At 44.8% G+C, this 25,264-nt stretch overlaps 2 protein-coding genes across 38 annotated transcripts in view; one reads left to right on the plus strand and one right to left on the minus strand.

Annotated features, from left to right (window-relative positions):
* The window catches only part of MYOCD (myocardin), a 306,487-nt gene extending 287,956 nt beyond the window's left edge, over positions 1-18,531 (plus strand). For 22 of the 24 annotated variants that reach the window (XM_053288183.1, XM_053288181.1, XM_053288195.1 and 19 more), the window contains 8 exons: positions 968-1,143; positions 3,550-3,675; positions 5,268-5,536; positions 6,846-6,999; positions 7,710-8,663; positions 11,191-11,304; positions 12,599-12,656; positions 15,852-18,531. In XM_053288183.1, the coding sequence (XP_053144158.1) occupies positions 968-1,143; positions 3,550-3,675; positions 5,268-5,536; positions 6,846-6,999; positions 7,710-8,663; positions 11,191-11,304; positions 12,599-12,656; positions 15,852-16,423 (2,423 nt within the window). In that variant the 3' untranslated portion in view covers positions 16,424-18,531. The remainder of the gene's footprint in view (positions 1-967; positions 1,144-3,549; positions 3,676-5,267; positions 5,537-6,845; positions 7,000-7,709; positions 8,664-11,190; positions 11,305-12,598; positions 12,657-15,851) is intronic. The other 2 variants (XM_053288187.1, XM_053288193.1) reach the window with 2 other exon arrangements.
* Positions 18,532-19,329: 798 nt separating this feature from the next.
* MAP2K4 (mitogen-activated protein kinase kinase 4) overlaps positions 19,330-25,264 on the minus strand; it is a 78,652-nt gene continuing 72,717 nt past the window's right edge. For all 14 annotated transcript variants that reach the window (XM_053288210.1, XM_053288217.1, XM_053288212.1 and 11 more), the window contains 2 exons: positions 23,434-23,479; positions 19,330-21,764 (listed from right to left, as the gene is read on the minus strand). In XM_053288210.1, coding sequence (XP_053144185.1) covers positions 21,651-21,764; positions 23,434-23,479 — 160 coding nt within the window. In that variant the 3' untranslated portion in view covers positions 19,330-21,650. The remainder of the gene's footprint in view (positions 21,765-23,433; positions 23,480-25,264) is intronic.

Consider the following 25,264-nt stretch of genomic DNA (forward strand, 5'->3'; position numbering starts at 1 on the left):
AAAACTGCCACCCTGTAACCAGAAGGTTACAAGTTCGATCCTGACCAGGGGCTCAAGGTTGACTCAGCCTTCCATCCTTCCGAGGTCGGTAAAATGAGTACCCAGAATGTTGGGGGCAATATGCTAAATCATTGTAAACCGCTTAGAGAACTTCGGCTATAAAGCGGTATATAAATGTAAGTGCTATTGCTATTGCTATTGCTATGTTCCTAATGCAGAACTATGCTTGCAGGTTCTGGATACCTATTACGCTCCTGCCATAAGACGATCTTGAGATTTCCATTGGTGCAAACTGTGTCACCAGTCACAGAATATAGTAGCCCTAGCAGAACCATGAACACTAAAACCCCTTTTTAAACAAACAAACAAACAAATCTATCTCATGGCTGTAGAAAATATCCTGGAAATGTGTGTTGAGTTTAGCTGAAGAATCAGAACCCGATAAGTTTGAGACTCAAGATATTAGTTTTGCCTAACGTATTATTTCTGTTAAACTGGAGCTTAAAATAACTTCTGCACCAGAGCAAGATATTTTTGAGTAACGTATTCCAATGGCTTAATATGGAATTTATTAGCATGCAGGTTTAGGAATCCCACTGCCCCTCAGTTAATTACTTTCTATGATGGTTCTCAATTGACTGTGGCAATTGTGTGGATCGCTGCATTTTAGGAGTGCTGAGGAGTGCAATTGCTTTTGAGCTTGAGTAATTCACAGTAGACTGTGAGTACATTTCAGGGCAGCTTCACACATGGCATTTTATTTATCCAGCAGCAGGGGAAAATGTATACTCATTTGTGAGGATTACTTATTTGCCTATTTTGCTACATGGACATCTTGTACTGACTGCCAGTTGCAACTTTTTTGATAGTCCACACGGAGTGAGGATGGATGGATGGATGGATGGATGGATGGATGGATGGATGGATGGATGGATGGATTGATTTCCTCCCTCCCTCCATTCCTAAGGTACGCAGGCAAACTTCTCTAAATCCTCCGATGCTTTTGCATTTGAAGAAGACAGCAGCAATGATGGGATGTCTCCAGAGCAGATCAGAAGTGAGGATTCCCAGGGATCCACAGAATCAGCAGCAGGAACCAAAGTTTCAGAAGCAGCGTTTCCCACAGCTTCAGGGACAACTCAGGTAGACCAGAGTCTTTACTACTGCAGACAGTTCAGACCTCATGAGACTTTGTTTGGGTCAGTTACGATGGTGGATTTTAGAATGTAACCTGTCAATAATCTTTCCTGTATGGATTTTAGTTCCACTGCTAGAGCTTCTATTTAGCCTGACAGCCAGTGCTAGATGAGGAAATGTAGTCCTTTCTATCATCTAGGATGATCTAGAGCAGGGGTTCTCAACCTTGGGTCCCCAGCTGCTGTTGGACTTCAACTCCCATAATTCACAGCCTTTGGCCATTGTGGCTGGGGATTATGGAAGCTGAAGTCCAACAACATCTGAGGACCCAAGGATGAGAACCCCTGTTCACTGGAGGATAGAGAGCTAGGGGAGGAAGGCTCCAGTTCCACCTGTCTATAGCAGGGCTGCACAGTTTCAGCCCTCCAACTGTTGGGCTACAAATTCCATCATCCCTGACTGCTGACTACTATGGTTGAAGATGGTGGGAATTGTAGTCCAGCAGCAGTCAGAAGGCTGAAGTTGTACAGCCCTAATCCATAACATGGAAATAATAGTTCTACTTTATCTGCCACATCACTGAGAAACTGGAACAATTAGCTAGCACATCACCCAGCATTTTAATGTTGCTGCTAGCTGAATTCAGGACATTTGAGACCAATTATTTGGTGTGCTATAGATGTTTTTGTAGCAATCCAAGGCTGAGCAGATCAGTGGCTGATGGGCGCTTTGAACAAAGCCTAGTTGACAAGCAGAACTCTATACAGTGTGTCCAAGGGTGAAGATAACTGTAATGCTGTATAAAAGAGAGCATTGGCAACTCCCTTAGCCACAGGGCGAGCCTGGCTTCCACCTGACTTCACCACTGAAATGACACTGAGCATACAAATTGATCAAATGCTGGCTCAGCCGTCACTCTTGCCACTGACCCCGTGCCTCAGGAGGGTTTTTTTAAAAATGGCATCAGATTCATGCATGCATTTCCTTGTTAATTAAAGGGAAAAGTGGAAATGTCTTTGAGGATTGGGAGCTTCTTGGTGACACCATGAGTTCATTCACACAATCAAAAACTGTGTTCTACCCGGGTTTGGGAGCTGTGTGTGCTTCCAATTTTCAGTTGTGTGAAAGCAAGGTAAGAGGAGAACCTGGGTAGAAGTGATTGTGTGGAAGCAAGATAGGAGGACAAGCTACCCAGGTTTCCCTCCTACCTTGCTTCCACACAACCGAAAATTGGGAGCATGTGCAGCTCCCAAACCCGGGTAGAACACCGTTTTTGATTGTGTGAATGACCTCCATAAGTGCCCTCCAATCAGTGCAGTGTATTTAGTCTCTACTGAAAACTTGCAGAACCATTTTCTTTGAGAGCGAAAGAGGGGAAATGTACATTTGACCTAAGGGCAGTGAGGGCACTTCCAAATCAGCCCTCATGCTGTGAAATTTTTACATTTACCTTCACCCTAAGTTAGCATCCATATCATACAATCAGTGCAGGGGCCTATACTAGAAAAATAGCTGGCCCAGGAGGAAAATCCCTCTCTTCCAGAGGCAAAAAGCTCTGATTATGGTCAAAAGAGGCCATTCATGCCAACTCTCTCTGAGGTCACTGTAGCTTAGGGAGGAAATCAGCTGTAAGGTCAGCCTCTGGTGGTTACATAAAACGCTGGGTGTACTGCAAAGGATCCAAGCCATTGTTAACCCGAACACGACATATTCTTGGCTTGGGCTGCTCTCCTCCATTCTGGCAGCTTTGTTACACAATACACTTTGCATAGGGGCACCGTCATTTTCCAAGCACTTATGGCAGGGAGCCCAGCAATCGTCCATTTGGTTTCCCTAATAACACTATTCTGATAAATGCAATTGGTCTCAACTGTGTAACACTGTGGGAGGGAGAGCTGAATCACCAACAAAAAAGCAGATGCGTTATGAGGGAGAGTGAGGAATTGGGGATCTCCTTGATAAATTGCATTGATTTTTTTTTAATGTATGTGCGTATAGACTGTATATTACCCCCAAAAAATCTGCACAATGATTTGCGGTACAACTAACATATCTATCTACAAGCGGTCTTTGTGAAATGCCACACATTGCAAGAATCCAAGTTCCCAACTGGAAATACTTTGCGTTCATGTGTCTTTCCTGTTTCCCTACTGGGAAATGAAGAGCTGGGGAGTTGCAGGTATAATTTCAAGTGCAGATAGTGGGTTTTGCTCTGTCTAATACAAGCACTACCTAGGCTGAGTTCCCTCATGATGAATGCAGTGTGAGAGTTCCAATAATCACACAATAGGTTTTGGAACTACATTTAGTCACCGAAGATTAAAATGAAGAATTGCTACAGATCATTGCTTAGCTCCGCACACAAATAGTCCTGCATTGCCAAGTGTATGTTCAATGGGTTTCTGATTTCAGGATCATTCCCATGCCTCTGAAAATGATACAGCTGATTCGACATCTCTGCAGAATAGCCAGCCAGAAAGTCCAAAACAGCTGAATGGGCAGCAGACACCTCCTGTTCCCAATACTTCATCAGCGAAGGTATGGCCTTCCCCCTGATTCTTTCAGCAAGACGGTAGACTGTAGTAGCTAGACAACAAGAATACCTTTCAGCAAGGCTACAACTAGTGCCAGCCCTCAAAACATAAACTGTCATCAATGAAGGTCTGGAGAAGGAGAATCAAAGACTACACTGATGTGGACTTTATTTGGGGATGGGAGTCGGTGGGAGTTGCTGTGTGTCCTCATGTCACAAAACTGAGTCCCTCTAAATCTCGGGGCCAGTTTAATTACAGCTTTATTTATTTGACATCCTGTCACTGCGTGCATGCAGCTCCGCTTCAGCAACACAGGTGGTCATCTGCAGAGGGGTTTGTGATATTTGCCAACCTCTCCTTCCTCTGGAAATGCTCAGTGCAACCTGAAAATGTGTCCGTGGGGGTCACACAGCCTCCAGCAACATGTTTGCAGACTGCACAAAAAGATTCCAGGGCAGGGGTGGAGCCACCCTGGGCCGCCACCAATCAGGGGCCGCAAGAGCGGCCCCAGACACACACCCCGTGTCTGATGTTAGACACAGGGGGTGTTATTTCAGTCCCAAATGTACTAATGTATTTCATTATTTAGGAGAGAGATTGGCCCATGCTGCATTGGCAGTGCGGCTGGAACAGCTGCTCAACGCAGCGCAGGCTGTTCCCTTTTCCAAACGGGGCTGCTGACGAGGGAGACCATGTCCCCTGTGTCTGACGTCAGGCGTGGGGCGTGGCTAGCCAGACCCCTGTGCCTGATGTAAGACATGGGGGGGTGGGGCCAGGGGGCCGCGGCTGCACACGGGCTGCCACCAGCCTCCCTCTGCCGTTGTTCCCGGGAATGTGCAATAGGTACAAATCAGCACCCCTCCAAATGTGACTGCTCGCACTGCTGATGCAGGAGAGAAGCTGTTGCAGGTGTGCATTTCTTGACTGCGTGCATGCAGTGTTAAGACTTCTGCTATTAAGAATATTTATATACCATTTATATTTTTACATTCCAAAAAGCTGAAAAAGATTTTGAGCTAGAAGGATCACTGGCCAGTCTTCAGGCTGCTTCATACTTTGAAATGTTGTACTAGGGTTAGGGGTACCTGAATACAAAAATACATGAGTTCTGTGTCCCTTACGGATGGGGTATTTGTGTCTTTTTAGATGTATGCCCCTTTAAAATCCCCCAAACCAGCAGCTGGTGAAAGATCAGGCTGCTGCCTCCACCAAATATTCTAGAACAAAATGTGCCTAATAATATAGAGACACACCTTTTAAAACGGACATGATGGCTGTCTATTTTGTATCCGCACCTGAGTAAAAAAATCAAGTGGAAGTGGCAGCATCTTAGTCTGCCATCTCTTAAGTTCCCATGCACAGTTCCGAGGTTCTCTCCAAAAGCTCAACCACTGTCTGGCTTACCGGATTATTTTGAGAATTCTGAGAAGAAATGACAGTCTTCAAAATGGCTGATGAACCTTGGTCACTATAGCTTACTGACGGGCCTAGCTGGTTGTTCAGATTAAATAAACCCACTCAAGCATCTATCTAAGGCTCTCTATTGCAATCAAGTTTACTGTTTTGTTTTGTTTTTTTAATCTTGGCAATGCACAGTCGAAATCATCCAGCGACAGCAAAAATCGCCACAAAAAGCCCAAGGAGACGAAGCCAAAAGTGAAGAAGCTGAAGTATCACCAGTACATTCCCCCTGACCAGAAAGCCGAGAAGTCTCCTCCTCCCATGGACTCTGCCTATGCCAGGCTCCTGCAGCAGCAACAGCTCTTCCTGCAGCTTCAGATCTTGAGCCAGCAGCAGCAGCACCAGCACCAGCACCGACATCAGCAGCATTTCAGCTACCCTGGGTCCCATTCCACTCAGCTGAAGTGAGTTAGTAATGATGGAAGTCACCACACCGGGGCCAACTGAGTGGCAAATGACGTTTAAAAAGGAGCAAAGATGGCAACACCACCCCCCCCCCCCGGTTGTGCAGTTGGGTTATGGAAACTGCTTTTGCCCCTGATCTAGCCAATCGCTTTTCAACTCCATTGATCTGATTTTGATGGCAGAGATGAGTGTGTGCTTAAGATTTTGCAATTAAGTACACCCTTAACTTTTTCACAGAGAGTTAAAAGTGTTTGTGTTTGACAGGGTCACACCTTTCATGCCAAAGGTAGTGATAGGATGGACTGATCATTTCTTGCCAAAGGAACAGAAATGCTTTCTGTTCTATAAAGCCTTGTTGACACTGGGTTTTCTCTACAGCAAGCTTGCTTGCCCTCACTTTTACTGAATGGGCATCCACCTCTGGCATCCTACATGCACTGGCTGACATACTGTGCAACATTACACCTGCAGTGGAAAGTAATGTTTTTGCAGTTGCGCAAGAGTGCTGTTGCGCAAGTGCAAAAATTGTGTGAACGGAGTCACACAACAATGTAGCCTTTACATACAATGGTGGCATTCTCCCACTCTCCATTTGTCTGATTTTTGTCCTTGCTCAATTGCTTTCTTGTGCAACTGCAGAAACATTATATTCTGCAGCTTTCATAAAACTGCACAGTATGTCAACCACTGTGCTTTACCATACATTGGTTATGGATGGCAGTGTGATAGATCCACTGTTGCTCACGGTGCATGTGTTTATTTTTTCCATTCCACTATAGTCCTTGGTTTTGCAGAGTTTGAAATGCTGCAAAAGTTCTGCCTTCAAGTGTCTGAGGCAAAAAACCACCACTGCTAATACACAGCCGTAGAGTTCAAAAAGTAAGGGAGTTCTTACTTACTCTAAGGTAGTTCTTACTCTTAAACAGCCCTTCCAACTCTTCCTCTGTGATCCTGGAGGACCAGATGTGTAGCACTGACAAATATTTTCATGGAATTCAGTATGGCAAGTAGGAGGGCTAGCTGATGCTTGTAGGTGAAGCATCCGGTTAAAGAGGCCAGGTTCTTAAAAGCTTCACTCAACGACTGGATGGCAGGCTTGCTGCACAGAGGTGAGCCACGGGTGGGAGCAAACCCTAAGAAATGTTTTTCAGTGTTTCTTGAACAAGTTTAACTAAGATTCTTTAAAGCTGAATCAGATGAGTTCAAAGACAAAATGTTATGTGGATTGGGCTGCAGATTCATTCTCTAATAACACAGTAAAAAAAGGTGGACAATTAAAAAATATATATCTGCCCTTTTGTATTTTAGGCAACCAAATGAGCAAATGGCCAAAACCTCAAGTTCTTCCCCAACGACTATCACCAACAGCCCTCTTTCTCCTGTGAAAGGCACCTTTTCAGGACAATCCTGCATTTCTTCTCTCAAACCAGGTCCTCTCCCATCCAATCTGGATGACTTAAAAGTGAGTATAATGGGTTGTGCTGGGGTAGATGCAGAGAGTAAAATTTTTGTGTGGTGCTGTGATGGTGGGAGGTGGGAGCGTCCATTTTCTCCAAATGTCCAATTCAGACCACCATTACCTCTGTTTCACAGCCACTTAAAACTCAGGGAAAGTGTGGCGTGATCATGCTGTGCTGTGAACATTGACATCTGTGCCAAACCCCTTAGTCAGTATGCAAAAAAAAACAACTATCGTTCAAACATCAAATGATGAAATCTAGCTTTTCATTAGAAAATATTTAATTTTGAATTTGATTTGACTCAAATTCATTGCAGTACAGCTTTAGAAAGCACAATGTACCAAACAATCTCAGGTTTATAGAAATGTAATACTAGATTTTGATTTGCTGCTGTAAACCATGCTGAGTGTCATTGAGACAGAAACGCAGTGTACTAATTCAGCTTGACTTAATATAATTAGATATGCTAATTTAATGGTGTACAGGGCAGCACATGATAGAGCTGGCAGACATCTAGTCCAGTTAATGGCAGCCACTGTAGAGCCCAAACCTTTCCCGGCCCAAATGTTGCCACTATTAGTTAGTGCAAATAATGACCTCAAATTAATTTGGGGGGCATTATTTGCATTATTTGCTTGATTCTGGTAGGTTGCTACTCTCCTGCAAAGCTGGAGCAAAAAGAGACATTGACACAGACTGGCTTTCATTGCAGGTATCAGAGCTGAGACAGCAGCTCCGAATAAGGGGCCTTCCCGTATCGGGTACAAAGACAGCTTTGATGGAACGTCTGCGGCCTTTCCAAGAGTGCAGTGGGAGTTCAGTGCCTAGCTTCAGTGAAATCACGACTGTCACCTTCCCAGTGACACCAACAGGCTCTCTCTCCGGCTATCAGTCACAGTCCTCAAGCAGCCTCTTGTCCAATGGCTTTTACCACTTTGGCAGCACCAGCTCTACGCCTCCCATCTCCCCAGCTTCCTCCGATCTGTCACTGAGTGGCTCCTTGCCAGACACTTTCACTGAAGGACCCATGTCTTCCCCGCAGTTTGTTTTGCATCCTTCTCCTGTGCAGGTTGGATGTGAAGAGAGTCTGATGGGAAGTGTTAATGGAGCTGGCATCCAACATGACGTGGAAAGGGTTGACACAGAGAAAGACAAGATGCTGGTGGAAAAGCAGAAGGTCATCAACGAGCTGACCTGGAAGTTACAGCAGGAGCAGAGGCAAGTGGAAGAGCTGAGGATGCAGCTCCAGAAGCGCAAAAGGGGCCACGGTTTAGAGGAGAAGCAACCCTCATCACAACATTTCTTTGGCTTTCCAATCAAGCAAGAAAGCACAGTGTCCAGCTGCCCATTTGCATCTAAGCAAGCAGCCCTGAAAGGCCAGGCCAGCAGTTCTGACACATTGAGTAACTGTGGGACATCTCAGCTGCCCCGCCTGGTAAACAGCCACTGCATGGAATCTTCAGGACCAAATGGCGTACTGTCCTCCACATTCCTGAGTCCGCAATGCTCTCCTCAGCATTCTCCACTGGAGGCCGCAAAGAGCCCACAACACATCAGCCTTCCACCCTCACCAAACAGCCATTACCTCCTCGCAGTGTCCCCTAGCACTCAGGGAGAAGGCCGCAGTAGTTCTCCACAGCCCAGCAGCCTTCTGCGCACAGCTCCGGTAAGGAAGCGTAGAGTGCCGACATTCTTCTTGTGTAGGTTAGAAACTGGGTATGGATTATAACTTATGTGAGGGTGGCAAATCCATGTTAAACTTCCCCAGGATAGAACAATGAAAAGAGGAACATTCGGAGCTCCCCTGGATCCTGCGTAGACCTAAGACAAATAAAAAAACATTAACCCAGAAGAGTTACTCTATCTTTCTTTCTTTCTTTCTTTCTTTCTTTCTTTCTTCTTATTTATTTATTTATTTTTAAACTTTACTAGAAGAAAATTTAAAATGCAAAACAAAATTAATCCAAACACAAATGGCAAAACAACATACAACAAAGCCCAATTCAGCTATCCATCCACATTCTACTATTATCTGGGGTAACCCAGAAGAGTTTCTTGACAGTTGGCAGTTCATTGGCACTGGCAACTGGCAGTGTGGCTGTAATATTGGCATTACTCACTGCATTTTAGGAGCACTAAAGGAATGGCTGGATACAGGAAAAAACAGAGGGTTCTCATCCCAGCCCCTGAAGATCATATAATATGGGATCTAGAAGTCTCTCTGGACTATAGTAGCAGAACGTGATAACTAAAGTGGAATCAGATAGCCCTTAGTTTTTACCTAACTACTAGGCCTAGGTACCACCAAAAGGATCAGATCAGTTTGGATCCAATCCAATCCAATCCAATCTGATTAAATAATGTGAGGAGACCGACATAGCTTCCCCAACACAATTGGAAATAGGCTGGAATTGAATCAATATTTTCCAATATGCCTATCAGGAAACAAAAAACACCCCCACTTCCCAAGGGGGGTTTTAAGGACTTCACCCCTGAAATTGAGGGTGGGGGATGAAAGTAACCCCCCACAAAAGACCCGCAGGGCCAGTGAAACCCCTACCTTTGTCCCCACTCCATGATATTGGGGGTGCAGTCCTTAAAATCCAGAGTGAGAGCTAGCTTGGAGAGAAAGTCTGTCCAAGGCAGCTGTAGATCTGAACTTTAAGAACTGTATCCCCAGAATGAGGGAGGCATGGGAGGCAGCAAAGGTAACCCTCCACAAGGCACCTACTGGCCCACTGAATATGGGTGGTCATGTGCAGGGGATGTGATTTTTGCCAGTCTCTCAAGATTCTGAGGGACACAGTTTTGTGATATGAAATCAACTCATGATTTCAGAGGTGCAGTCCTTAAAGTCCACCCTGGGAGCCAACTAGGGCAGACTTTCTCTCCAAGCTGGTACCTGGGGTGAATTTTAACGACTGCTGCCCTGAAATTGTGGTTGGGGGTCAAAGATAACACCCCATGAAGTACCCCCTGGGCTAGTGGGTGCCTTATGGGGAGGTTACCTTTGCCTCCCTTTGCCTATTAGTTACCACTCCCCAAATGCTTGCTTCTAAGTCACATGAAGTAAAGAAAGGAGCAGTCTGGTGGGACTTCTGCTCTCAAGGAACACAGCTCCTGGGTCCCACCTCCCATGTTCTTCAGTTCCTGCCGCCTCCTTCTCTTCCCACAGCCTGCCGCTTGTGACATTGCTGGGAGGGAGAAAACCCTTCAGAATTTGGAAAAAGGACTTTTAAATGCCGTCAAAAGAAAGCATGCAAATCAAGCAAATATATGTGAGATGTCACGAATTGCACAATTTGAACCAAATGCAGAGTCTGCATTTTCTAGTTATAAAATTTGGTCCTTATAGTGTAGCTGTATGTGTATTGTTATTCCATGTCCTGAATGCAGGGATGCTGCCTTTGCCAGCCTGCTTCTAAATCATCCTCTCGGCCAGTAATTCTAGAATACTGGCTGTAGGGGCGGGGTGGAGGAGGAGGGGTGAGATTTGCATCCAGAAAAACGAGTCATGTCCCCTGTGGCACATTAAAGGGCCTCCTTGAGTCCACTGTTGCTGTGTTCCAGTCCCAAACAATGAGATACAGAATAGGAAAGGAAAGAGAGCTTTTGACTTTCACTGATAAAATGCACACAGTCTTGAATTGCATGGAAGTTATGTCACTGATTTTCAGGGAAAGATTATGTTCTGCATAGGGCCGTATGTATAGGGCAAAGTTGGTTTAATTTATTTAGAAGCCCCTAAGAATCCTGGCACCTCTCTGTCTATCTACACACACACACACACACACACACTTACTTTTGATGCTTCTTAAGTCTTCCCAGTCTGTGTGCAGTGAGAATCCCTTGAGCCAGGCAGCCTGTGAAAAGTAAAGTGGCTATTTTCAGTTGCACTTGTTCTGTTATGGGTTGGAGGATCCAAGATTATTTCATAACTTGCCTTTGTAGAAGGTCATGACCACTGCAACCACAGACAAACTGAACTGTACCCTCATAACAAAGGAACTGGGATCCCAGGCTCCACTATTATCCCGAGCTGTGTAGTATTGGTATTGGGCCCATCATGTTGACTGTTACTTTACTCCAAGGTGCCAGAGGTAATTTTAGGTCTGAGGGCTTCTGACACAAGAGCAGCACAGCCTTTACCCACGTTTGTTTTGATGCCTGTGTTTGATTTTGCTTCCATATAGGTGTCAACACAGGGAGGCCAGAAGTATTCCATTCTGACCCCCAGCTTTTGTAAGTCAAATGCCGCCCTACCAGAGGGAAAGCAGCCTCCACCCTATGCTGATGCTGTGAAGCAGGTACGTGCGTGGTGCTTGCGAGGGTATGTTTTGTTGGGTTGTTACTTAGTGGTGTGTAGCAAAGCTCTTTGCAGACTTCAGTGCATTGTGTGGTCCATGAGTAAAACCAGCACACTTCTGTAGAAAAGGGTGTTTACATAATCAGTTGTCCTGGAATTAAAGAAAAGAAGTCAAGTCTTCAGAGGCTGAATAAGCAACCCCTGTAAAGAGCAAAGGCTATTAACTCACTTCCCTTTTCATTCCAGGGTCAAGTAAACAAATGCAGGACTGCAAACTTTGTTGGGTGGGCTTCTACATTTCTAGGAGGAACATTCACTCTATTCCCCCCTTCTGTTCAACACATGTAAAGTGTTCCTATCTATACCCTGTATTTGAAGGGGCCTGTACCCAGGTTTGGTTTTTAAATGAAAACTTGTACAGTCATTCACACAAAAACAGGCAAATGTATGCAGACACTTACACACACACACACACACACACCCCATGTCTGAATAGGGCTACAGTGCTCCATGGCTGATCTGAGTTAGCCAGTGACAGAATGTGGCGGTTGCCTTATTCAAGTAAGCACATTTGTGAGCACTAGATAACAATTAGCGGCTGGTGGCACCAGGCCACACTGTTGGTGGAGAAGGGTGAAGAAAGCAAAAAACAAGACAGGGACGAGGATGAGGATGGGGTTGTAGCGCAATGGAAGAGCATCTGCTTTGCATGCAGAAGGCTGCAGGTTCAATCCCTGACAGGTAGGGCTGGGAGAGACTCCAGCCTGCTGTCTTGGAGACCTGCTGCCAGTCTGGGTAGACAATACTGCGCCAGATGGACCCATGGTCTGACTTAGTATAAGGCAGCTTCCTGTGCTCCTAGCCTGTTGAAGCTACAATCCTAAGCATACCATGGATCTCCTTGAGGTTTTCTTCTGTGTAAACCCGATCAGGTTGAAGAAGAGATGATTTTTCTGGTCAGATTGGAACATGTATGTTACTTTTTATGTACATAAATGGCCCATTAAAAGGTGCATGTGCAGGGTGTCACAATTCATTATGCACCCAAAGCTGCTGAAGTGCCCCAAGAGATATTCTGCAACACCCCAATTACATGGTTGCTTACTTACATACCCGCCAAGATAGACTCGTTTGGAGCTCCCAGAGAGCTTTGGGCACTCTTTTGTACGGGGTTGAGACTTCCATTTACTCCTGAAGGCATATGGCTTTGCCATCAGTGCAAGTTCGTTTTTATAATATTGTAGCAAGTGGCTCCTGTTGCCTGTTTCCTAACTGGCCTGCTTTTCTTCCTGCAGCAGATGACCCGAAGTCAGCAGATGGATGAGCTGTTGGATGTGCTTATCGAAACTGGAGGTAGGTGATGCCCAGGAGATGAGGCTCTTTGTTCTGCTCCAAAATTGTTGCTATTGTTGTTCTTATTACTAAGAATGTTTATTCCCTGGGCGTTTTCCAGATTGGACCTTACAACAGGGTCACGACGTAGTTGCTGAGTGTGCTTCCGTACTTCCTGTGCGGTGACACTGCTGTCAGCAGGGTGCCATTTTATTTATTTGCTGTTCACATTTCTGATGCCTCCTTGCAGATTTTATCACTAGTGCTATAACATCGCATGCCCGTTGCAAAAACCAGCTGTCTTTTTCCGTTCTAGGATGGCTACAATGCTGTTTTGGCGTTGTAAGTGGTGTGGTGTTTTGATGGCTCAATCTGTGCGGTGGGGTGCTGGCTGTGCTGAGCTCCTCTCCCAAGCTTGTCGCCACTGCACCCACCCTTGCCGCTGCCCATGGGACTGCTTTTGCCCCCTCCGCCCTGCCAAGAAGAAGCTGGCTGGGCAGGGAGATCGCTCTGCCTCTGTGGAGCTGCCTGCCGTCGCCCAAGCTTCAAACCTCACCACTGGGACCCGGCACAGAATTAGGGCTGCCCCCCTTGGGGAGCACTGATGTTCCTGCTACCGCCCCTGTGCCTGGAGTGAGCAGCTGAAACGCGGGTGATGGTGGTGGTGGCACTGGCGCTCTTCAGCTGCCGAGCAAGTTGGAAACCAGGAGGTGGCAGAGGCGGGAGTCTTGCCTGGAGCTCAGCAGCCAGTCACTCCTCCTCCCGGAGTGACACAGCAGCCCAGAAACGCCACCTCCCTGCCAAGGAAACAGGGGCTGGGGGAACTGTAGTGAGCGCAGCAAGATGGAGTGTGAATCACTCACAAACTGAACTTGTCGGGAACGGGGGAGGGGGAGGAGGAGAGGAGGAGCAAGTCTGGACTGGCATCATTGGCAGAGCTGTGCACATGTAGCATTTTTAAAACAAAATTGTTCTGGGTTTGTGCAATTACTGCTTTGCTCAAAGCCTCCAAGGGAAAAAAAAATATTAAACAAAAGCAAAGCCTCACAGGTCATCACCCCACCCCCTTCTCTGTGGCCTGATTGGCCCAAAATGGGGCACAGAAAGCACACAGTATGGACAGTTCCTGCTGGGAAAGCACATCCTTCCACACAGACTATGTAAGGAATGGCTTCAACCCTTTCTTTATGTTTCCAATGCGATCCTGCAAGGCTGAAGCATTTTACACTGCCCCAACCGCTGTAGAGTGTGCAATCTGGAAAGCACCCAGGCTAATATTCTCTGCAACCTTGTGGGGGTGGAAGAAGAGCTCCAGCCTCGCAAGGGGCAGGTAGACGAACTGCACGCGAGGTTTGCCTCGCATCACAGCACGTGGGAACAGGGAGGGGATGCATTTTTCGCTTCACCTCCCTGCAGAAGCCCTGCCTGTTTGTACAAATATGTCCTTGCACAGTGTCTGTGTGAAAGGAAAAGGAAGACCATGCAAGACCCAGCAGTTGAAACCATTGTGATGTGTTAGTACAAGGGAAAGTGCTTATAGCTGGTGCCCAGAGATGAGAAGGTGTGCTTGTAGTATGAATGCAAAAGCTGAAGTTCAAGGCTTGCTGAAAGCAAAATCAGCGAGAGCGCATCACCAGGGGATGTGGGGGTTAAGGGCTTGTTAGGAGTATTACAGAACCTTTGTGGGGCAGAGGGAAGAGTAGAGGATGTGAGGGGGCATTAAAAAAACTGGGCAGAAAGAAACCCAATTAAAAACCAACATATAGAAATCAATGGGTGTGAATCTAGCAATTTATTTTAGCACAAGGATGGGTACACTTTTGTGAGCTAGCAGTTTTTAGTGCAATCAAGAAGATATTTAGAGGTTGGGCGAGAGGATGGAAATCATTTAAGAGTGGGCATTCCATGCAGGTTGATGTCACCATTACCCGGCCCCAAGCAAGCCTTGCAGAAAGCTTTGACTCATTTGATATCTTGCATTGGCCTTCTTACCACCTGCCGCACCCACTATAGCACATACCGGTAGCATACATGACACGGAGAAGGAAAATGGGTTTATCATGGGTCAGAGAGTGCAAACAGTTGTGTGACTCCAAGTACAGGTTCTAGAATTCCAATTTTCCAGGTTCCATTTAAAAAAAAATATTTATTTATTTATTTATTTATATCATATCTATGTACATTGCTTTGGGAACTTTTGTTGAAAATCTGTATATAAATATTTGATGCACTTGTATAATTCCTTAGGTTTTAAAACCAAACTTGTCCCCATTGCTGCTTGCTGGCAATGCTTGCTAACAGCTAAGGCCCCAAAGTGGCTCTTGTGGCTCTTAGATGGGCTCAGAAAGAGCATGGTTAGGAGCAGCATGTCCTGCCAGAGGCTACAGTTTAGTTCTCTCTCTAGCTAGCAGGCATGGGCAGGACATTTGGCTGAGGTACTATTTACAGTAAGCCATGTAATGGTGCAGTGGGGAAATGACCTGACTGGCAAGCCAGAAGTTGCCGGCTTGAATCCCCAGTGGTATGTTCCCCAGACTATGGGAAACATCTATATTAGGCAGCAGCGATATAGGAAGATGCTGAAAGGCATCATCTCATACTGTGCAGGAGATGGCAATGGTGAACCCCTCCTGCATTCTACCAAAGAAAACCACATGGCTCTGTGGTCGCCAGAAGTCGACACCGACTCGCTGGCATACTTTAACTTTACTATTTACAGTGACCAAATGATCCAAAACAGCCGTCACAGGGACCGCTCTCCAAGCAGAATGTGTTCCCTGTCAGTCGGAGATTTGTATCTTGTTTCATCCAGGAAACCACTTTGAGAACCTTTTTTGTTGAAAAGCAGTGGCTGACATTCTCTGCAGGCTTAGGAGGGCTGACCAAGAGCTCTGCCTTCGCAAGGAGGGGTAGATTAGCTGCACTCAAGGCTTGTTGCCAACCTGACCTAGTATGCTATCAAGTAGGGTTTTATCTAACACATCCGCTGAAAGCACAGGGAAAACGTGACCTGCTTCCTGAAGCTGCTCCTCTTTTGCTCCAGGGGGTGTCTCATACACTAAAGAAAAGAGTCAAAAGCCCAGTTGTCTGCGATCCCTAAACATCAAAAGCAGTGACCCACTGAGGTGCTGCATTTTGTAACCTGTGCACAGATAACTTAGTAGTCCAAGTCATCATTGATCTGCTCTTGACGTGTAACTTTTGGTTTGCAAACAGAAATGCCGGCAAATGCCAAAGATGACCGCCCTTGTCTTCAGAAGGTGCCTCAGATAACAGTGTCTTCAGGGAGCTCTGGTACATCCTCGTTACTCAAGGCATCCGCTTCATTTGAGCAAGGCCCCTCAAGTCAGCTGTCTTTTGAACACTGCCCTGGCAGCAATGACAGTCACTTGGAAATTTTGTTAAATTCCCACAGCCCCATGGGACGGGCAGGTGAAATCACCCTTCTGAAAGCGGGTGGTGAGGAATCTCACTTTGAAGGGGTGATGGAAGGATTTTCCAACAAAGCCACCGATGAACTGCTCACACCCCACGAGATTCTGCCAACTCCCCTCTCACCCATGGAGACTCAGCTGTCTCCCTCTTCTGGTGAAGGATCTGGTTTGCACATGAGTTTCACAGAGTCTCCTTGGGAAACAATGGAATGGCTGGATCTCACTCCACCTAGCTCAGCCAATGGTTTTGGTTCCCTCACCACCACAGGGCCCAGCATCTTCAACATTGATTTCTTAGATGTTACTGATCTCAACTTGAACAGTACCATGGACCTGCACTTACAACAGTGGTGAACAGAAAAAGCCCCATGGAGGGGGATGCAGCCAGCCCCACAATGATTTCTATGAAAAGGATTGAGAGACGACACCATCCGGGGAGAAGAAACTGGAGTCAACTTTTCCCAGGACATAATTTTATCTTTTCATTACAAACAAAATCCACCCCAAAATAAAAACCGCACAGATCTTACACAACCCACGCTTTCCTCCCCAGTAAGCAAATCTGCCAGAAAGCTTAGCCATGGTTTCCCAAACCTCTTCTAAGGAAAATTATCTTTACAATGGAACTGTATTTGACACACACACCTGCCTACATTACCTGTAGCCCATGAATCACCCCTTATCAAGCTGTATTATCCCATCTATTTTGGAAATAATTACTACCTATTACAGATTACTACCTATTACAGGTAAAGCTCAGATTCACTTATGGCTCACAGCATGTACTGTCCAGGAACCATTTGTTTTTTATCCTGCTGCTCCTGCTGGAAGCTTTATTTTCAAAAGCAGTTAACCTCAGGGCTCATGCAGGTTCTACAACTATGGGGTTGTAACCATGGGGTTATTGATCTCACTTACTATCTTGCCCCTTCTGTTTGAAAGGTTTTCCTGTCCAGCCAAGGAAGTGCCTTTGTGGGATAGATAGCTAGGCTGACTCATGCTTCATGATGTGAGGCTAAAGAGAAGTATTTAAAACATTGTAATTATGCTGTTGAGGGGTCTTCAGTTTACATTTGCTCAGTCTGCTTGTGTGCTGTAAATTAATACAGCTCAGTGAAGCATATGCCAAAGCATGTTAAATGAAAAGTAAACCTAATCCTTATAGGGTCACTATGGCCATTTTACTGCAGTACAGAGCCCCAGAGAATGGCAAGACCACAATAAACCTGTATCATCACACCCACACGCCCACACAGATTGGAGAATTTCTTTTGTGAAATGAACCTGTAGCTTTTTTCTCTTGTTTCAAGTTGGAACACTCCCAAGGACACCCATCCTAAAGCACACTTATCTCCATTACCTGTGCTATGCAAGGAACAGTTCCATTGCAATAACATTCAATCTCCTTTTGACTTCCACAGCCTAATGAAATAGTTTCCATTTACACTATTGTGGACTGGAAGTACGCACAAAGTATGACATTTTAGTGCCTTATTGACCTTTTCTGGGCTTCCTGCTGCAACCTGTCCATTGTGTAGAGAGCTGGATGACAATTTCATGCAAGGCCTTCTGAAGAACAGCTGTGAATCCACACACCAGGAAGGAGGAGCATGTTCTAAGCTAGCTGAATATTTTGCAGTAGTAACACATCCACTGGTATTTTTATTTTTTCTGTAAAACACTCTGCTCTGCAATTCACAAAAAATCTATCAACACTGGTTGGGCAGGCAAGATTCCCTCTTGCTTCTACGAAACAGAGGCAATTTTTATGGACCTAGCCACTTCCTGAAACTTTGGGGCGGAGGGGGGGAAAAGTGAATACTACAAACCAAAGAGAATTACAAAAATATTTACCCAATGAGTGGATTTAAGATTTGTGTTACTGGAAGGAGCATTTGTTGGAAATCAAGACAGCACAAAAAGGACTATATGTGCCCTTGAGTGAATTTTTGGCTGAAGGTCAGCCTGAACTGTAGCAGGGGAGCTGTCTCTGCAGACCTCAATGTGTGTGAAACTTCAGCCTCATTAAGGTGGCTCCACTTCGAAGGTTTAAGTTGGGGAAGCATTACAGCAGGCTTTAATATTGCTGCATGTTGTATAAAAAATGTTTGTAAGGTCACTATTTAAAGCATGATTTTTCTATTGTACAAATGTTCACAGGGCACTGGTAGGATAGAATAATCCTTCACATGTTTGTTTTCTTCTACTTTTAAAATCTGAATATGCAAGAAGTTAGAAGTCATTCCATGGAGACTTTTTTAATAGCACTTGAATCCAGAATAGTTTTAGGTGCTACACTGTCATGCGGTACAAGGCTTTAATGATAGCTTTATCCTCCTTATTTAAAAAGGATGCTGTCAATTACAAAAAAAACCCACCAAAAAACACCACTGTAAATAAACACATTGCCTTACAGCTGTGACCAGCACTGCCATACTTATTAAAAAATCCTCGTGACATCACTCAGAGTGCTTGTTTTGCAGTTTTTCTTATCATGCACAAGTTTTGGAGTAGAGTTGAGTCCCTGCTGTTCTGCAGCTCCTTACAAAATACTGATTAAGATTTCTTTGGAGCCCTAGCCCAAGGGCTCAGGGTGGGTTGTAATATGTCACTTTAGGGCCCCATCTTGTTCAGTAGAGTAGTCTGAGACACAGACATAAGACCAACAGTGAACTCTATGGTCAAGCAAATATTCAAAGCCAGGCCACATCTCAGCTAACAATTTTGTCAGTTTCTAGTCCTCTTGGTTCCAAAGGAGTCCCCTAGTCTAAAGTAAGATTCCCCCCTTTAGTCCACTCAGAAATCAGGTTTTTTTTTAAACAAAAAAATCTCTCCCCAAAGAAGCTGTGAACAATTTGGAGAATGTATGGGAATTAATTTACAATAGTTTGGATGAAATGAAATCAAAATAGGGGCCAATTTGCTGAACAGTGGTGATGAAGGTCTTGGTGTTAAGACTGGAACCCAAACAAGAGCAAATCAGGAAACACAATTCTGGAACACATTGACAGATGTATCACACCGCAGCCTGTTGGCTCACTCAGGCAGCATTGTCCATGTTGCTGTTCATCTAGCTAAAGGCAGCAGAAGAGTATAACTGACTCAGGGCACCAAGGGACAGCTTAAGAAGCCAGCAATGATCGGGATCAGCTTCGCCACTTGTGCTTCAAGAGAGGAGTCGGGGAAAGCTTCAGGCCCCCACTGTCCATTTTGGTCCTTGCAAGCATCAATAAACAGGAAATCCTGGTCAGAGAACGGTGGCATTTTAAAAAACATTTCAGTTAGCATTTATTGATTTCCCTATCATGCGTCTGACCTCATAACAAGAATAACAAGGTCACAGTCGCATCCTTGATTTATTACAACTGACCTGCAGGCGGGGGGGGGGATAGAACTATTACATTAACACTTTGATTCCATGTAGAATATTTTAAATATAAGAGGAAGAAGTCAAATCAAGAGAGGATAAAATAGTTGGAAGCTCTTAGAAGCCATTCTGTTGTCAAACTCCATTTTACTTACAGACGATAAGGCAATATCCCTGCACATCAGCTTCTCAATAAACTTTTATACATTTTTTTCTATGGTACAAGAAGAAGAAAAATTAACCAGAGCTCACAATGTACAGTTCTTACACTATTTTCACAGCTTCTGAACACTATACATCTTTATAAACATACACTGTAATATAAATGCTGCACCCTTAATAGTATAATATGACAATCTATGATTAATATGCTAGATCTGTCTGTCTCTTTCTCAACCATCCACTGAGCCTGAATGGGACGCTACTACCATTTCCTGATCGATGGAATGGAATTTTTCTGCGAAAATACAGGAGGGTAGCACAGGGAAAGTGGGGGCTTGGGCTGTCCAGCTTTTGACAATGAGAAGGGGACATAACGAGGAGAGAGGCACATGCCAGCCGGGAGGCTCTGGAGAGGACTGAAAGCCCTCCGCTGAGGACTGCAGGGAAGAAGGGCTGCACTTGAAGAGCCTCCACTGGCTTCCATTTGGATGCCACAGTACATTTTAATCCAGCCTCTTATTGGGGTTAACCATGTTCTTGCACGGATAGTGTGTTTGCCAGTAAAAGCCTATTCACTAGCTGGCAAACTCGTGGAGAGTTTGTTAACTGGTGACAGCAATGGATTCTTTTCATCACTGACACGCACACTGGCAAGGCTTAATCCCATACAATACTCCTAGTCATATATGTAGGGGCTGCCTGTTGGAAGTCCAGATAATTGTGGATACATCATAATACCACTTTCCTTCCTCTCTCAATAAATAGGTTTTATATTTCTGTCAAATATTTTGAAGAACTGGACATTCCATTTCTCCCATTTATTGTTTTGTTAGGAAAGATTTCTCAGAAGAACTAAATTTTATTTCTGTAAAGTCACAAGAGACTGAATTCACCCACAAAATAAAATCAAGCATAGTTAGTATCCCTTTTGTAGGGGCCTGGGAGCCCAACAATCCAAAAGGAGATGAGGGAAGCTTATTTAATCAGATGGTGGGTATCAGACATGAAGCACAGATTCCAAGTCATACCTGGAGTTCTGTGGGAAGGTCCTGGATTACAAATTTGGAGAGCTGGGTGGAGGTTAATTACAAATATTTAATGATTAATAACGTAACATAGCTTTTCACAGCTGAGGCTGCCCAGTACCCTTTCAGAGGTGAAAGTTCAGCCAGCTAATGAGCATAATGTTGTTAGAAATCAGGGGTCACAAGCCAGTTGAATTCAGTTGAGTAGTTTAATAATTCCTCAGATCAAAGTCTTATCTCACCAGGTAACAATTTACAGGATGCCTAGTTCTACTGAAGAGTGGCTTGCTTGGAAAAGATAAGAATCTCTTAAGAGTGTGTTAGCCTCTTTCAATGCAATGCATTTTTAATTATTTTTTTTGGTAAAGACATGGTCTATTTTACATGATCACTTCTCCTCCCCCCACCCAAAACATGAAGTTCTGCTGAGCCACACTGTCCTCAAAACATATACTGTGACTATAAAACAACAGAATTTCAGATCAATTAATCTATTGCACTTTGTGAAGATATATATATATATATCCCTCCTTTGCCTCTGCTTGCTCCAGAAGTTGCTCATTTGGCTGCACTAGTTCCTCTCTCCCTAAGCAAAGTCTCTTTATGTTCAGAGAGACCAACACCTGACCTCCTTTCTTTTAAATTATCTGTAACAATTGGAAGAGTTTGAGAAAATAAAAATCATTCCAGTAGCTGCTGAGAAGTCTCTTGAGTCTAGAAATTAACTTTAGGTGCTATCCAATCATGGTCAACAAATAAAATGTTACTTATTTCCACATTTTATGAATATGTCCACAAAAAGAGCAAAATGAGGTCTCTCTTTGACCGACACTAACACTGTGTGATCAGGTATTACATGGATGCACTTTATAAGTGACAATAATATACAGACAGAATGGAAGAAAAACACCAACATTATTGCACATGGTGTCTGGGTGAGCGGTAAAACACTGCAATATGGGGTGAAGATTCTGTACATCCTGCTTTCTCTCAGCATTTGCACTAGAGTTTTGATGTAGCAGCAATATCAATCGACATACATTGGCGAGCTGGGAGTTGTTGGCATTTGATCCAGGATTTTACAAACGTAGCACGCAACATCCACGGTTCGTTCCTCATACATTAGAATGAACTGATGTTTCTGAAAGATGAAAGAGAAATAACACACGTAATCCTCACTTCTGTGACGCATGAGCATAAGAGGTGCCTGCAGATGTGTCAGCTCCACAAAGTGCTTTCATATGACTAACATCTCAAATTCTAGGAGCTGCTATGCTGCGGGAATTGCTCATCAGATTCAGCAGAAGGCTCCTGGCATGTACAGTTTGGTGCACGAGTCACTGCCCCTCCAGCTGGGCTCCCCTCTCCCCATCTTGTGTGATACTGATACCTCGGAGCTAGGGCAGGTAGTGCAGACACAAGTGTCCCATGTAGTAGTCAGGGAGGAGGACTGGAATTTCCCGGCAAGAAAGGCAGAGAAGAAATGGGTCCATCCTCTGGCTACAGTTTAAGGTTCTGCTTGCACCTCTAAAGCTCAGTCCAGTCATCAGGGAACAATCATGGAAAGCTGAGTATGTGGATATGTAAATTGCTTTAAATGGGGAGCCCCGACGCCATTTGTGTTTATTTGTGGAATGGTTTGGCTCTCACCACTATCCCTAGTGTGAGCAGCACATTTTAAACTGCTACAGCCGAAGCATTCAAAGTCCAGGGAAATCACAACACTGGGCCAGTTGGAACAAGCACTGCCTGGCACATTTATTCATTCATTCAATTTCTATACCGCCCTTCCAAAAATGGCTCACACAGAAAAATAATAAATAAATACGATGGAACCCTGTCCCCGAGGGGCTCACAATCTAAAAAGCAACATAAGATAGACACCAGCAAAAGTCACTGGAGGTACTGTGCTGGGGGTGGATAGGGCCAGTTACTCTCCCCCTGCTCAATAAAGAGAATCACCACGGTAAAAGGTGCCTCTTTGCCCAGTTAGCAGGGGTAACATGCAAGAAGGTCAGGGTGCACCCACACCAATGTGCGTTAATTGCATGCGGGAATTGCATGCCAGTATGACCTCCTGTGGTATCAGAGTGCTGCACTCGTGGTGCTTTCCCGACCTTCTTGTGTGCTCTGGGTGGCACTCGTCCAAACTGGCCCATTAGGTATAGTTCTAGAAACCACCTGCTGCCTGTGCCTGTGTTGAATCTAGCTTTCTGTATAGAATATATTGGTCTTGCAGAAACCAGACCCTCTCAGATTTCAGCATTAAAATGTTCCGCCTCTCTTGGACAGTTTCAAAGGTGAGCAGTATGCTGTTAGTTATACTTTGACCGTTCCACCCGCAATTCCAGCAGGAAACCCCCACAGTCGAAATGGACTGTGCACATTAAAGGACTTCATGTAATTTGTAATTTCCTAACTGCAGAATTTTATTTTCTAGGTATAGAACTTTACAGTTTGCAATACAACTGGGAAGGCAAGATAAAAGCAGAATTGTGGTCAACAAAGGACATGGTGCAACAGTAGTCTTAAATCTGTTTGCACTCCATAGAGAGAATGCAGCTCACACTCACAACATGGAAATAAATAGCAATGTTTCTCCTAGAGAGTATCTTAATTTGTATCACATTGAGCTTCAAAGTAGTAAAGAGGGAAGCTAATGACTTGTAGCCAAATTTAACCTCATGTAGTCACAAATTCCTTTACTTAATGCTTTATTACAGTCCTTGGCCAGTACAGAAATGCAGTAATACAGAAATAATATAGAGCTATAAAATGCCATTTAAAACGCAATGATTCTTAATACTCACCAGAAGCTCCTTATACTTTGGCCTTTTGGACTCGTCCTTTGTAAGGCTAAAAAGATCCAAAAGAGGGTTAGAGCGTAAGATAAACCCCTGAAGTGAAATGCTGGAGAATACAAGTTAAGAACACACTACATGCTGTCAGCACCCGACAACAATATGCAGTAGGCCTGTGCAAATTCAGATTTGAAAATTCAGATTTTATCCAAGATTGTGCAAAATTGGTAAAATCCAAATCCAACTTTTTTCTCATTCAAAAATTGGTTTGTTAAAAGTTCAAATTCCAAAATATCAAAATTAATTTTGAAAATGTGTTGGAATTTTGGAATTCGCAAAATGGCACCTGCAACATGTTTTGGCGGGGTTATCACCCAGGGTTCAGTGAAGTGGCTGAGATCATGCTCTTTAGTGTATTTTTCGGGGGGGGGTTGGAAGGGGGCGCTTGAGAAAAATGCAAAAGTTTAAAAATTCAATGTTTTTAGCTTATGTTTTCTGGGGGGAAATAAACCTAAAAATGGTAAAAGTTGGCTTGTTTCAAGCCAGAGCTTTACAAAAAGTACTGGATCTGAAGCCCCTCCTTGGACCATCATTCCACCCCCATTTGGAGGTATCTGCTCTTTACCTTCATGAAAAGGGGTAACAACATGCTCCTTTTATAGCTCCTGAATTGGCTGGGCATACAGTTATGAAGTCTGGCACACATAAAAGTCACATTGGCAGGACACGGTGTTATTTTCCCCCAAGGCTATGGATAACTTCTTTGATTTGAGGGGAATGGGGGTGCGGGGGACTAAAAGTAGAAAAAAGGGCTAAAACTGGCTTGTTTCAAGCCAGAACTTTACAAAACGTTCTGGGTCTGAAGTAGGGATGTGCATGAGCTGGTTGGGTGCCTCCTCTGGGAACTGCCGAACTGGCTCGGGCACCAGCGTTTGAACCAGTTCGGTAGGTTACCTGCTCATCCCCACCCCACCCATGTGCCGGTGGCAGCCACGCTCCAAAACGCCACACAGTTGTGGTGCTGCTCCCTGCAGCCTCACTGCCATGTGCATGCCAACGCCACACGGAGGCAGCAGGGAACAGCACTGCAGCTGCACAAGGCGTTTTGGAGAGCGGGTGTCACCACTGGGACAGCAGCAGGGTGGGGACGAACAGGTAAGGAGCTCCTTACCTGCTTCTTGAGGGAGCTGCTCCCCGCCCCGCTGCCCTGAGCCGCTGGAGCACATGCCTAACTTGAAGCCCTCCCTAGGACCATCATTCCACCCTATGTGGAGGAGAAAGGACATTCCTTTGATTTTAAACTAATTTTTGTCTTCCCCATTGCAGAAGCACACAGTCAGGAAAAGTGAAAGTACTCTGAATGCTTCTGTTTTTTGTGGCCAGAAGTATTTCTCACTTTCCTTAGTAGCCATTAAGGGGCTAAAAGGTGTGGAGTCCTTTTAATCCCTTTCATAAGGTCTGCCTGTTCCTGCAATGGGGAATTAAAAATTAATATAAAATCAAAGGAATGTTCTTTTTACTCCACATGGTGGTGGAATGATGGTCCTAGGGAGGGGCTTCAGATCCAGAACATTTTGTTAAGTTTTGGCTTGAAACAAGCCAGATTTCAAAAATTCACTAAAAAATCAGGGAATTGGTCAATTATTTTTAAACTAGTGTTTTTAAGCCCATTATAATAACGGGCTCTAGTGGGGGGGAGGGTGCTAATTTGCTCCTCCTCCCTTCTCCTCCCAGTTGCTACTTCCTTCCTCCCAGTTGCTAGGACAGAGTCCCATCACCTGAGACCCTCAACAGCAGCCGCAGGAGCAGCAGCCAGATAGGTGGCTGCAAGTTGGTTTTG

This window comes from Hemicordylus capensis, chromosome 2 (genome assembly GCF_027244095.1).
Source record: "Hemicordylus capensis ecotype Gifberg chromosome 2, rHemCap1.1.pri, whole genome shotgun sequence".
In the NCBI taxonomy this organism is placed as follows: domain Eukaryota; kingdom Metazoa; phylum Chordata; class Lepidosauria; order Squamata; family Cordylidae; genus Hemicordylus; species Hemicordylus capensis.